This window comes from Pezoporus flaviventris, unplaced genomic scaffold (genome assembly GCF_033815535.1).
Source record: "Pezoporus flaviventris isolate CSIRO_AGI_PZ_B2104156 unplaced genomic scaffold, CSIRO_AGI_Pfla_v1 ptg000047l, whole genome shotgun sequence".
NCBI classification, from domain to species: Eukaryota; Metazoa; Chordata; class Aves; order Psittaciformes; family Psittacidae; genus Pezoporus; species Pezoporus flaviventris.
In genome coordinates this window covers 8,616,238-8,632,015 of record NW_026892595.1, presented here as the reverse complement: position 1 = coordinate 8,632,015, position 15,778 = coordinate 8,616,238, and the positions used below count along the sequence as shown (strand labels likewise).

The 15,778-nt window shown below is 36.3% G+C and overlaps 1 protein-coding gene across 1 annotated transcript in view; it reads right to left on the bottom strand.

Moving 5' to 3' along the window:
* Nucleotides 1-440: 440 nt before the first annotated feature.
* Nucleotides 441-15,778, bottom strand: part of ODAD2 (outer dynein arm docking complex subunit 2) — a 93,563-nt gene continuing 78,225 nt past the window's right edge. The window contains 1 exon segment of the mRNA XM_061468186.1: nucleotides 441-1,248. Coding sequence (XP_061324170.1) covers nucleotides 1,135-1,248 — 114 coding nt within the window. The 3' untranslated portion in view covers nucleotides 441-1,134.

Genomic DNA, 15,778 nt, shown 5'->3' with positions numbered 1-15,778 from the left:
GGAACTCGTGACAACTCCACAATTATGTTGGTATTTACATTGATTAAAAATTACTACTTGGATTAATATTTTGATCTCCAGAGTCAGCACCTGTCTGCAGCTGGTTTCCTTTCACATACTCTCTACACCTTCCCTAAGGGCCCATTGCAATCCTCCTTTTTCAGAATTGCAGGAGTTTTCTTAAAGGAAATTTTAAAACATAGAATCAGAGAGTGGTTTCGGTTGGAAAGAGACATTACTGCTCTCAAGTAAATGCCTTAGTATTAGTTGTTGAGCATGGTCCATACAGTGGGTCTGTAATCTATAATATCAGTAGTTGTTCATGTTCTTTTTTGAAAGCAACTCTAATTCTGAACATAATTTTATGGAGAAAAATAAAGTAAAACTGCATCAATACAATGTTGTCCTCAGTTTAAACATTAAAAACCCCCCAAAAAGTAACGTGGAAATGTAAACGTAATACCCTACATTTTATTTACAGCTGGTAGATTTTAATTTGAGTTAAACGCATGTTAATTAAAATACATTTCACCAGCTACTTATAAAATTAAGCACCATTTTGTTTGATGTTGGTAGAAGCAGGAAATTTGGAGTGATGTCTACTGCTACAGCTGTTTGCAGTCCTTACATAACAATCTCACCAGATGTGAGATTGATGTATCTGCATTTTGTCCTCTCCTGTGAATTGCAAGGCAAAAACATAATGACAGGATGATTGGACAAGTTTAGCATGAAGGGAATTGTTGAAGGCATTCATAAATCACTGCACAACCACACACACAGTGAAGAAAAATTTATTGTAATGTCACAGATACGCAAAACCATTTATATCTACAATGAATTTCAAATACAAGAGTATTAATTGTAGAAAAGTCTTTGCCATATCTTAACCAATAGTCTTTTGAAAGATGTAATACTATCAACCACACAAAACTGGGCATGTTTTATATAAGCTAGGTGTGACAAACAAAGGAATGTGAGAACAAACATCATTTTCCACAAATTTATTCTTGTTATTAAATTATCCACATATAAATGACCTTTGCTGTGAAATACAGATGCTAGAGGGAGTAACCATCCATTTAAATGTAGCCATATTGTAAAATGAGTGTGTTGGTAAAAGTTGCTAGAGCATCATCCATACTTTGCTTTTTCTGCTGCTAGAGCCAATCTGCGAATGTTTGCTATGCAACCAGCTGCTGCCTCCTGCAGAGTTTCATCTGTAGAGCCTACCATAGGCAGTAGGAGCTAGCAAAAATACGAAAGAGACACAGCATAAGAAAAACTAATAGGTGTGCTACTATCTAAATAATATTCAAATCGTATCTAGAACAATGGCATGAATTTACCCCCACACATAATAAAATACTAAAATTCATATTAACATCACTATGATATACGTATATATACTTATATGTGTACACTTTTGTAAACATATATGTATCAATGTACACATAGTGCACAATGCTTTATATTTTATCCTACTTATACCTGTCAATTGATATTTTCATGTCTGCTTTTCTGTTTATTGCATCATGCCTGTCTATTGGTTGTGACTTGGCTTTTTTCTTGTACGTAGAAATTGCATTTGCTTTATTTGAAATCATGGGTTTCCCCCCAAGGAATACAAGTATATTTGTACATGCTCGAGAGTTTTAATAAATAAAGCCATGGGTTTGTTTTTTTCTTTTTGGCCTTGATCATGAAACTGGATCCATGTGAGTGGACCCTCGTGTCACATTGACTGCAGTAGGTTTTTTTATTGTCACAGCAAACCACTCACATTCAAGTGCTTGGAAGGATACAGATCTGGGTATATCAGTCCTACACATTTGCACATAAAAGTAAAAAGCAAAAGCTCAAGAAAGGTTCCAAACTTTTGGAGTTGCTTCAGCTTTTCAGACATGGTCTAGTCCTTTACTCTGGAAGTAATTCATTTTTTTTCAGTGGAAATTCCCTTGGAATAAGGTACTGCTCGACGCAAGTATGACGTAAGACAGGCCCTGATGATAAAACATTTTTACATACCAGAAAACCATTAATAATGTTTTTGGATCTCACTTATTCAGTGTGTTGTAAGTCAATGATGCAACTGCAAATGCAATATATGCTGGAAAACAGAAGACTCTTGCTTAGCTTAAATCAGCTCCACGCAACCCTTGGATCTCTGAAAATCTGCCAAGCTTAATGTGTGTTCAGGTATTTTGAAGTTCAGACAGCTCTAATTAAAACCTATATTTTCAGTCTGCAATACTTCAGATTCTGTGTATACCCAAACAATGTTGAGTCAAACCACAGAGAAATCTGTTATCACTCAACCCTGGTGCATATTTTTCATACAGCTAAAATATTACACAAAATTATGAACTGCTAAATATAAAAGCATAAATTGAATGCAGACACCAAATTCATATGCTACCTTTTTCTAACCTTCCAGCAATCGTGAGGCAGGGGCCACAGCTGCACACATATGGCATTTGCTTAGAGAGATCAAAGCATTTTATACTTGAGGAAGTATTTGCATTAGCCAAGTGTACAAAACAAGCATCTTGCCAGTCACCTTTCACCTTCTGACCCCTACATGCAACTTTTAAGATTGCATGTGATAGGCCTGAAATATGTCAGAGGAGTATTACGTAAATTAAGCATCAACTATAAATTTTTCTAGCAATTCTTCTTCCTATAATTTCCATTACTGTAATCGGGTATGTGGTTCTCAGCAACCTCATATAGTTGAAGGTGTCCCTGCTCACTGTGGGAGGGTTGGACTAGATGACATTTATAGGTCCCTTACAACCCGAACTGTTCTATGATTCTACGATTCCATGATTTTGTGTCTATGTACGAGTATCTAGATAAGAACTCTGAAAGTATGAACACTCCTGAAAGGATATGTCAGAGTTAAAACAATATGAGAAGAAATTATATGAGAAAGCTTTATGTTCTTTATTTGCATGCAAAAGCTGGACCAGGGTCAGCAACCAGAGAAGTCAGTGGAAGCAAGGCTTCCACTGACTTCAACTGGAAGTAAGACCAAGGAGCACATCTCTGTCTAGTGATAAAGCTGCTCTACAAAGCACAAAGGTCAGAATGCAGTCTTATTAGATGTTTAACTTCTCCTTTTTTTTTTTCCTTAAGAAATACTGCTGGATGATGATCTTTCTTCCTTGCTGTTTCCCACCAGCTGATTTCTCATCGGCTTAGACTATGAAGTGCTTCTTTGGGTGCCTCACAACTTTCTTGTATAACTTACAGAATAAAACTGGTAGAGATACTTCACATCCCTGACTCAAAACCTAAAATATGTATGCACATACTGTTCATACAGTGGTTTTGGTAAAGCCATAGGTTTCAAATTTGGGGGCAAAGAAACTATATGTCTTATGCGATATTCACTGCATCTTCGCAGACCTAATGCAAGGCTTTTTCAGTGTACTGAGTGTGAAAGTCAAACTTTCATAATAATTTCAGGATAGGACCTGTTATCAGTGCATAAGAGTGGAAGTTCATCACAGAAATAATGGTTTCAAGATACATTATCTATCAGAAATACAGCAAAACCCAAAGATAGACCTTTGACTTAATAATGACTACATGTTAGGTAAGACTTAATTTAAAGTTATTCATTTCTTCTTTCAGCCACCACTTCTCTCTAGGCTCAGAAGACTTAGGAAAGTAGGCATTTTTTTTGTCACTTTCTGTACAGAGCTCAACATTAAGCAACGACAATGCCTCTAGGGGAGGGTCTGTGGTTTTTGTTGCAGGTGTATTTTGGAAAATCAGGGTTAAATATCAAAAAAGAGCATACATGACACTGGATCAAAATAACCAAATAGATGCTTCAAGACACAGAGGTACTAATGCAACCAATGCAAACAGCAGTTTTTAGAAAGGTATCAGATACTGATTGTTCTCCTTCTAAGTTCAGGAGATCAAGGATCAGTTGCTCTCTAATTTGTTTTTCTTCTAAATCACTTGCCAGAGGTAACATCTGTAAGAACTGCCACATCATACAAAATCCTCTACTACACTGTGTCTCAGGATTTGCACAATATGCACAATATGACTTCAAAGAAATTTTCTTGGAAACACAGTCCAATACAGTAGCTGCCTCTAAGGACTGAGGATATACAGCAACATTTGTCAGTTAACCTACTCCTTTTGTGCTAACAAAAAGACAGCTGAAGAGAAGATTATCAAGAATGCAAAATATTTCAATATAAGTGAGTAATTCCATATTTAGGAACCTAACTTTGAAGATTTCTATATAAATCCTGCCTTAAATGAAATAAAATTTTATTCTTTTTGTATATAACAAGAAAGATACAATTCTTTCACTTCCTGACTGCCATTCCTTGACCCTTTCATGGGTTCAGTTCAATTTACTGGCAATTTGGGTCATACAATTCAGGTATGGAAATGTATTCATAGATAGTATACACAGCCTATACCTACATATTAGAAATATTTGACAAGTCGAGAAATCTTTCTTTTTTATTTCAATGTGCCAGTACAATATAACATGTCCTTTTTTCTTGATGTAATGCCCTTGAACTTCATGTATCCCTTCCTTTTACTGTTCAGGTATTGTTTTCTGACACATGTAAATGTTAACAGATGTGAGAAGCAGTAAAAAGCATGTGGTACAAATGCTTCTTTCTGGCACATACGAGGCATTTTCCATAGACAGAGAAAGCATTTGCAGCACTCTGTAGCCTTCATTTTCTGTTGGCAGGTATCTATATTCTAAGGCAAGAGTCCAAAATTTTTTGCAGTTAGCACGTCACACCAGCAAATAAGCACAAATACAAGCTGTTTGGAGAACGTACAGAGCATATGTAGCTTTTCTGGGTTCCAAAAGCAAATACACAGCCAAATCATTTAAATATTCAGAACAATTAAGATTTGGTATTACTATCCCAGCTTTAAAATAGCACAGAACTGTGATACTATATTAGGATTGCACAATCATAGAATAATTCAGAAGGGAAGAGGTCTCAGGAGGTCTCTAGTCCAATGTCATGCGCAAAGCAGAATCAGCTATAAGGTTAGACCAGGTTGCTCAGAGTTTTATTCAGCCTCACCTTGAAAACCTCCAAGGATGGAGATGGCACAATGTCTTTGGGCAACCTATTGCAGTGTTTGACTGTCCTCATAGAGAAAAAGGTTTTCCCTGCACACAGTTACTATTATTACAGTTTATACCTATTGTCTCTCATCCTCTTCCCATGCATCACTGTGAAAAGCTTAGCTCCATCTTTTTAATGACTGACCTCCTTGCCCTTCAGCCTCCTTGACTTCTCAGAGCCCTTCAGCAACTTTCCTTGACACCAGCGTCCAGGTAGAACACAATCCATTAACTAAATCATTCTCAGCTGGATCATCCGAACAGTTTTAACCCATTTGATTGTTCACACATCTAGACTATACAACATTGTAACTTGGGTCAAAGTATGATGTGGAAACAGTTTTGAAAACCTTGCTAAAACCAAGGTAGATGACATCCACTGCTCTCCTCTCATCTACAAACTTAGACACATGAAGGGCGACCAGTTACTGCTTCAAATCATCTCTTTCTTGTGTCCAGAAATGTGTTCCAAGGGGACTCCCCCCCTGATTTACCCAGATGCTGACCAGTCTGTAGTGCCCCAGACTGGAAGGAGGAATTGCTGCTCTGAAGAGACTATTTGCAAACTCTTACTGTTGGGTTTTACAATCTCTGGCATGCCAAAGGTGTAACAAAATCAGAAAGCCTTTTGTTTCTCAGGACAGCAGTAAAAGGTAAGGAGATAAGCTGTAATATTTTCTTGCATAGTCATGTATCATGAATGATGCCATCTCCCACTGTCTGGAAGAACAGCTTCCTTCCACATAGTACCCTTACCATCACAAAATAACCAATGGAAAATGTTATTTCAAAGAAGATAACACAAACATGAACATAAGAACTTGTGAAAGTGTCATTTCAAAATGGTGTGGATCCCTGGATGAGTAAGAAGAGTAATAAAAATGGGCTAGGAATTTTTTCTACCAAGATGTTTTTCTAGATCTTTTTGCTTCTACAAAAAAAGTAGTGCAAGGGGATTTGAAAGCAGAAAAAATGTAGACAACCAACAAACACTTACTCTGACGAAATCTCAGGTGGTAGAGATGCTTCATGTACTAATTACAATAATTTGTAAGTACCCATTTTCTTTTAGACAGAGTCATTGCAGCTTCCAGACTCAGAGGCGGGAAGCAGAAAACATAGGAAGTGATGTTTTCAGAAAGAATAGAGTTTTGCACATATTAATCTTTAAATAAAAGGTTAGTCATGTGATTTGTCTTCAACAAGTTTTCCAAAACAGTGGAAAGTGTTAAGCAATCCTGCTGGAAAGGGATTCCCTTGCTCATACAAAACAGATAAAGCATCAGCCTAGTCAATACTCCCGAGTTCTGTGAACATGAAAGCAAATAATGAATAAAGAATAACTATAAAAAATATTTAATGCCTTTATTTATGGCTTCCTTAGGTCTTGTGTCCTATAAAACAAATTTTATTTGATTTTTTCTAATCAGAAGGAAATATGGACAAAGTCTTTTGACAAGATTTATATCCATACTGGGAAGCTAGTCAGAGTTCACATAGAGCTTAAAATTCCTGGAAATAAAGGCATTTACTTCAATACAACATCTTGTAGATTGACACAGCATTTCCAGTTGGTGGTAGGACTTGCCATTTTTTTTTAAATTTAGCTTTAGTATCTGACTTCTTTTACATGCAACATTTCCTAAAGGATGCTAACTTCCTAACACTGTGATTTTCTAATTGCGCAACACTTCTTTTCCAAAAAAGACATTTTTCACATGCTTTTTATAAATCTAACCTAAAAGAAAAAAATACTTTAAATAAAAGCATATGGTAGAAGCTTATCCAAGAAAGTATCAGTCTAGATCCAGCCAGCATTTTCTAACTTTCAACACCATACTGCATACTGGAAAATCTTAAAGCACCTAGTTTGAGTGCTACGTTACACATATTCCTATTCTCATAAAATTAAATTATAAAGAATAAAACACACTCCACAATAAAAGCATAATGAAGGTTAAGCTAAGTCACTGTTTCTCAAGTAAAATTCAGGCCAGTTTCCTGATTTCCTCGTTCAGCTGAGTGAAAGGGTAAGGCAACATGTACCACACAACAGCCTCCTAAGAAGGTGCTCATCTAAGTTCTGGGCATCTTCTGTTAATTTTCTCAGGTAGCACAAAGAGAATAGATTTTAGATGTAAAGTTTTTCCCTGTTTGTCAGGGAACACTCTGACCTATCAGACATACAAAATCCAGTACTAAGAAAATCCAGTAAAGGCAAAAGATGGGCAGGGACTCTCACTGTTAAGTCTGAGTGGCCACTCACTCACTGTGCTGATTCCCTCTTGCATAAGGTCTCTCCTCTCTGGGAACGAAGTCAGAGAAACCCCTGGTGTAGCCTAGTTCACTCGCTCTGCATGTAAAGAGGTGGGAGCTGAATCTTGCTGTCTGGGATGGGGGAGATCCCATGAAGATTGAACCTGGCTTCTTTTCCTTTCCTCTCTTATTTCTGTCTTCTTCTCTCTCCCATGAAACACATCTCCATTCTGGCAGCCATGGAAAAAAGGATGACGACTTCTGGAGCCACTCAAGCACAGCTTGGGGCATGAGGAGGTACAAAGGATGAAGCTTATGCTAAGGTACACCTGATTATGGTGGTGATGAGAAGGCTAGCCAGGAGCCGTTTCTGATCCTTCCCTTCCTCCCTCAGAAAACCAGTGGAAGAGCATAGGGGCAGGCAAACCTGTGCTCTTCCTGCAAACAGGTGCAGGACACATTAGGACAAGAAGAAACTTGTCTGCAGTTTGTGGCACACTTCCAGATATTAAACCATCTCACCTACTGCAAGACAAGTGACTTGCTCTCAGCAAGTTGTTACTTTTTCCTATGTGATGAAACAGCTGTTGGTAAGCTGTTGATAAGCTGAATCCCACAAAATGCTGGGAAACAAGAGTAGGACTTCATAGATACAGTGAAATATTCTGAACGTATGATTAGTGGTACCTTACCATGAGATGTTTACTATTTCTTTACGCAGCTTTGGTGAAATAAACTGATTTTATGCCATGATAGATTTGAAGTTTAAAATATGCCCCTTCGATGCAAAGACATAATAAATGGACAAAGAACTCTGAACGACAAGGAGAAAGTTAACAGAATTCAAAATGGTTAAATATAAAATAGTATAAAAAATGTAAACTTGCAGGCCACTTTAAAATACAGTAAGTTTAAAGGTTAACCCATCTCAATGCATTACTTATAGGACTTTAGGGGATATTTATAACATTTTCAGATGTAAATCTAACTAAATATAAAATATCATACAAAGATAATGTAGCTAAATGAAACTTGTAATCAAAAGTATTTCTAATCTTTAAAAGGTATAGTTATATGGAACCACTTGGAGTCCTTAAAGTTCAAACCTACATTCAGCTGTAAGATGTTCGGTGTGATATTAAGAAAGAATCCAACCATCATGAACATTCCGATGTGCAAAAAGTCTTATGGGATATCAAATTCATCCCACAAAGAGCAATAGGCAGATCTGATAATCCAGAAGTGATGAAGACCAGGGTATTACAGGATATTTTTATTTGAACCACTTTCTCTATTTTATTTTTATTTCATTGTAGTTTTCAAAAGAAGATTAACATATAAAAGGGGTTTGGTGGGATAGAGATAATAAAGAACTTTTTTTTTGTAATGTCAATGGAATGAAATTTGTAAAAAGATTTTTTCAATTCACTGTAAATTAATTTTATTTGGATTAAAACAGGAGCCTGCTTACTTACTGCATAGTGGACATTCAAAGCAGTAAATGTGTCATGTATGTTCCTTTACTTTCACAATTTGTTTTGACCCAATAACATGTCGGGGACTATCCTTCCCTTATATTGCTGCTAGCCTGTTAAATCTTTCTTCTTCGTATTTCTATCTCCTTTTTCACACTTTGCTTTATTTCCATTTTACAGAGACATGGCTTTTACCTTGCCTTTCATTTTTTTACTGAGAGGTACTGCGGGAAATTGAGAAAGAATTGCTAATTCTGTATTGTTTTTCCAAATTTGTTAACATTACTATCAATATGAATACTATCATTTTGTCTATCTCTTACAGTCATATGAAGATCATACAAAAGTTAAGAAGGGGCAGTTGCAAACAAACTATCAGCAGCAAGTCAGAGGAAAACAAGGAGGTTTAAGCTGTCCATTCACATACTGAAGGGTTCTGCTTGATGTCTCAGCAATACCATGAAAACAGTATGTTTTTTTCTCCGGTTTGTCTGATATTCCTGAAATGCACTATAAGTAGTCTGTCTTTGAAGAGAACACTGAACGGCAGCAAAGAGACACCATGATTCCCAGACCAGTGACAAATTTTGCAATGTTTATCTCAAGTTGCATCTCACCCCTAGGACAGGGTACAAAATCTGACTGTAGTTGTATGTTAAAAGTATGTTAGATCTACTGGTATGCATGAACTGACTTCAAATTCTCTTCTGTATTCAATTCCAAGCGCTGATTTTGATCTTTAAAGTTAATACATCTTTAGGTCCAATGGTCCAAATGTCTGTCTTTCTGCCTATGTATGATCATTAATAAGCAAAACCAGTGGGGTGCTTTTGCTAGTAAACATTACATCTCAAAGTCTACAGATAGAAGCAGATGTTCTCACTGTAGATCTATACACTAGCATTTATTTCAAACAAGGAGTCAGGGTATTTTAAAGCTGGTTGTTGGTTTGGTGGTTTTCGTGGCGTGCAAGAAGACTGATCTATAATCTCATGGTTTCAGATTTGTGGGTGGCAACAGCGCATATATTTACATAAACTGAAAGATGAGTGAGTGGTATTGTTCACCTTATAGTCTGTTTTTAGACTAGTAAATGTACTAGAAAATGTTCAATTAGAACATAGTATAAATAAATGTATAGACAGTATGAACACAGCTCAGCTTTATTCATACAAATATGAATATCTGAATGTGATGAAGCAAGAAATAAGCAGGGGCTGTTCATGGGCAAAGATCTGTGTATAACCCACACATAAATTCATATTTGTTATTTGCTTAGATTTAAATGTATGATATCAGAGAATTAAATATGTGATATCAGAAAGAGAGGAAAGCAACAATGGACATGGAGTGGAAGTTACTTTTCAAGACTGTCAAACTGCTTGTTTTTTTCTCAATAGAGAAAAACATCAGAAATTATTTTATACTGATGAGTCAACTTCCTATAATTGACCCAAATATCTGAGTCATTTGAGCATTTCTTTATGAACAGAGTCTGATACAAGGGTCATAAAGTATATTTACTAGTAACAGAAATTAATGTGCTTTTCTAAAGTCTGTGTTGTGGAAAAACATTACCACGTACACTTAACTGTGACTGAGAAATGGCTTTGGTTTTGGTGATTAAAACATGAGGGGTGGCTTGAACTAGTACTCCATTCAGGCCATATTCATCCAAAGCATTTGTGATTTGCATGGAGTTCTGTGTAGAGGAGTTAGATTTTTTAAATTTTTTTTTTTTTTTTTAATAAGCAAAACATGTCGATATAACCACTCAAGGACTCACTCTGGCCACAGCCTGCACGAGTGGCTGCTGGATTTTGGGAGCTTTGTGACATCAGAGATTCCTAAAGACATTGTGTAGCCTACAAGCAAGTAGTAATACTACCTGCCTGCCTGACTTGCGTATGCCAGGCAGGAAATACTGGAGGCCTTCATCTGCTTCCTTATTAACTAATAGAAGTTAAATTTACAAATTTCCTCTGATTAAAGTCTGTTCCTCACCTTTTTTATTGAGCAATTGCTCAACTTCAATTCCAAGCTTCAAGTTTTGGGAATGTTTTTGGCTTATTCGTTTGCGGTGCTTTTTTAGCTTTATAAAAACAAGGTTATAGCTGTTCTTGGGCAAGTGGAGGTTGTAGCACATGTATAAAAGCTCTGAAACTGGTTAAAGTGTGCGGGGGAAGATGTGAAAATCAATTTCCTAAACCCATGCAGTTCTGCTTTAATATAGAAACAAAAATATCATGTGGGCCCTCTAGCTGAATGCTACCACTGCAAAAGGTAAAAAGAACCATGATTAATACTCAAAACATGGAATATTAAATAATAAACATGAATAACAGGGAGGTTACTTTGTATATCAGGTAGGATGAAATAGCTAGCGACTCAAAATATTTTTTCACAATGGACATTCTTGGGTGAGTACGCCATCCAATTATAACACTACCACCTAATTATAATACGTGGAAGCTGGTGTAAGATAAAGCACTGCTCCTACACAGGGAATGTACGCTCTTTTCCATCGGTTCCCAAGTCAAAGAGGCTACTTTTTCAGGAAAACAGTGCATCACATGCTTGAGTCATGATGCAATTAAAGAACTTAACATCCTTTCCTTTGTGCAGAATATGTGTTTGTCGAAGAGTGTTTTCTCAAAATACAGGTCCCTTATACATATTTGTGATGCTAAAGAATTAGAGTACCAGTTTTCCCCCCAGCTCCCCAGGAAGTCAACACAAATATAAAGGTAAGTAAATCCTACATTCAACTGCAACTTTTATGAGAATTTCTGGACTATGATAAAAAGAGAAGAAAGATTGATCAGTAGGAAACCCAAGATCAAAGTCAGGGATTCAGGGGGTCCCTAGTTGTGTTACATTTTTCTACCCATATTATTTGTGACGAGTTTATTGCCTCGCCCAAATACATAGACATCTTTACAGTTCTAACAGATAGTTACTGGCAGTCCCCTTGCATCTGCTGCACATGCACAGTGTAGTAAATCCAGTTTTTTTCACAAAAGGTAAAATCTTTGCATTGAGTTATGATGTACTTGCACAGGAGATTTGACCTCTATGGGTCAGCATCATGAATTGTAGTTTGCAATTGGCTATCGTCCCTACTACCATGAAGAGCTTTATCATCAGCAAAGTTTGCAACCTCACCATTCACTACCCTTCATATTATCATTTATGGAATACTTAATGGCAAATTAGCTGCAAAACTTGATCCTAATTCCTACACTGTGATTCCTCATTTTAAATCAGTTATTTATCCTTCTTAGGACTTCACCTACTTACAGCACAGCAGTTTAAAAGATTTTGGTGAAAAGTGCTTGAGTGCTCCTTTAAAATCCAAGCATGGTCAATTCCACACTTCCAAATAGCAATAGGATTATTGCTCATGAGCACACTATACAAATGATGAAAAGACAAAATACTTTGAGAAGCAAAAGACTAATAAAATATTCTCTGTACAGTGAATGTCCAGGAATTCCAGTACAAAAGTATCACACACCTTCTTTAGATACATACACAATCCTTTAGACTACAATGCCTCTGGAGTCCAGCAAGTGCCTCTCTTTGGAATTCTGCAATGGAGCTAATCTAGTCTAATAACTGTTGGATTTATGCACATTGCACAGATATAATGTGCAGAGATAAAAAGAGCAAATTCAGGACAGAATACTCACCAGCCTCATGCTGCCTGGCAGCCTTGTCAGGTCTTTAGACTTTATGCCAAAGTACAGAACACTGACCAGGAACATTAATTCTAGAACTCATCCCATAATGTACACATTGCAAATGGACTTTTCCTTAGCATCTTTACCTTGAAAGTGACAGCAATAAGATGTGCAATATTACTTAAAAGGCCATATTACTTAAAAGACACCGCAGAGTGCTCTTTGAAATGGAAACATAAAAGAGATTACAATGACTAGGGCTTGAAGCCAATTTGCACTGGTGATTAATTCTACAGGAAGAAGGAAAAAAAAGTTTCTATAGATGGCAACAATGAATACATAATTCAGTACATTAAGGACTTCTGAGTGACAATTCAGCCTCTATTTACACATCTGTATACATATGCATGTGTATGTATGCATATATATATATATATGCATACTGTTCTTGATATTTCTCATGTTCAGCTGCTTTGAATAGCTCCTTCCATAGATGGAACCTATTTTTGATCAGCTGCATGCCAAAAATAATTACCTGGCATTCTGCCCTTGTGCATTAAGCCAAATATCTCTCAATTAAGAAAACTAATTTTAATATCTGACAATTTAGCTAAAATACATTCCATAAAGATAACAATATTTTAACATTCTGCTTTCTTATTATTGCCAAATTAGAAAGAAACATTTCACATAGTCACAAGGATAAGACTGGTGCAGGGAGCTAAACAATTGAGTGTTTCTGTGGTTTGGAAATAGTGCCAAGTAGGAAGGAAAAGACATTCTCTGCATTTTCTAAAGCAAGATAAATACAGAAAAGAAATATAGATGAAAGATGGAACTGCTATCTATGGACTCTGCCAGATTCCTTGGCTTTTTGGCACACCTACTGAAGCTGGCAGACTTAGCCAGTAGCAATCTTTTCCATTAAAAGGAGCAGCATATATTTCTGTTAAACACACTTTGTTTGTGCATTTCTAAGCTTCAAAAATGTCTGTGTAAAATTTTTTTTTTTTAATGATTCCTTCTGTACAGTTGGCTGCAATTGCACTTATTTGAAGCCGCTCATTTATCATTGAGAGAGCTGCAGGCCACAGCTACTGTTAAGCAGCTCCAACAAACCTACAGCTTAGTGGGACAAGCTTCTTTTTATAAGACTAAAAGATGTTTAAAATGTGCCAAGAGGAGCTTTATGCCAGCCTCTAGGTTTGTTATCCAAACGTTACTAAATGAGAGGTCTTCTGAAGCAGAGTATTTGGGCAAAGATAAGCTGATCTCCGTTAGGCTGCTGTTTTTTCCCATCCAGGATCAGCCAGATTTTAACAGAACACTTGCTACGTATCATAAACTTTAGTAATGTGAAATTTTGAAAAACAATTTAAAGTCTGAGGCTTAATCTACAGTGAAGCCAAACTTCATTACCTTTGGCAACTGTGCAAAAGCAACATGTTTTACATGTATGTATGCCTACTTTATGAATGGTAAAATGTTGCTTATTATGAAGGTAAAGGCTTACCGGTTTCTACCTTCTGGAGCTGAAACTGTAAGGAAAATGTTCACACCTGCCAGTTGCTAACACAATAGAAATTGCAGTGGTGTAACATTGTCACCTTTCATGAATCCTTCTGACATCAAACAAAATATGCCAGTATTGGACTGAGTTCATGGAACATTTTATATCTGGAATTTTAAAGTATGATGTGATCAATATATTTGTGGGTGAAGGGATTGGGCATACTTCCTGTAGACAACAGGCATGAAGAAATCTTGCCATCTAGTGCCCTCTTTCTTGACATCCAAGAACTGTAACAACTAATTTACAAAAACCAACAGGCATCAGCTTGGAGCATGTGCCAAATGCTGTATCTACAGCCTGAACTGTGGAACCTGAATAGAGGCAACCATGGCAGCTAACAAGTGAGTTCTTCAAAACTTAAAATACAAATATGAAAAAGTAAATATGCAAATACATACCAATGTATCTGATAATATTATTGTAGAGACATTATACAAAATACTTTGGATCAATTTATAAAGATCTTATCTTAAACCTTACTTCATAATGTAAAACTCTATATTCTGCATTCATTGTTCTCACCAAAGGCCTCCCACAAAAAACAACCAACCTCAGCCAAATACTCCTAAAGAGTAGGCCAATACTTCTGCATTTTATATTCTAAAATACATATATATATGGTTTGTGCCAAAAAGGTTTTTTAGAATGTGTTTAGTAGAAAAAACTAGCAACTGTCATCCATATTTTGTAGTTCATATCTATTTATTTCAAAAATATGGTCTTATGAAAGTCTTTTCACCTAAAACGGTTAGCCAAGACTTCTTTTTATGACTTTAACAAACAATGACCAATATTCTGTAAGCTCTGCACAATAAAATACACAGCATATATTTTTAATAGATTCATTATAATAAAGTATAAAAGAACTCACCAATGTTAAATCTACATTTCACAATAACTTTCATAAATCATGGTTAAACCTACTGGTTTTATATCTTAGATTAGGAGGAATGGAACAGCCTTCATGTGATTAACCTTTCTACCACTAAGAAAAGAGCTCAAAAAAACATGGACACCTATTATGAATTTACCATAGAGTTCAGAAAATCATTATAGACTTCACTGTCCCTCCCCCCCCCCGAAAAAAAAACCCAAGCAAAATACAGACTGAAAAAAAACCTCATGCATCTCTTGACACTACAGTCTGATGAGAAGACAGGAACAAAATCTAATGGATTAGCATCCCCAGTGAAGTTCCTATAAGCAACAACTGATATTCTAGAAGACATCTATTAATATTTCATAACATTAAGAAAATGGAGCACTTCAATGTTGTGCAAATAATTCAATAAAGCAGACCACAGAGTAAGGCTAAAGATCAATTTTATGCACTGGTAGGTTGGATAGACGCTTTCAATATTAGAAAAGTCAGAAAGTGAATGGAAAATCTGATCTTCTGCATTCCATATATCTCCTGTAATCATTAAGTTAATGCTTCCTCATGCCCCAAAATAATTCTGAATGTATAATGGAATAAAAACGTGAGAAAATGGACTTGTTCAGAGTGCACCACAGCAATACTGTCTTTAAACAACTTGTTTAGATACTAAAAGCAGCTCAGAACAATGTGGAGCTCAACAGAGGCTATTTACTCTGACTTTGTGTAATCTTCACCAGACATACACATGCAAAAAACTGCCAACAGCACCAGTTATGGTCCCAT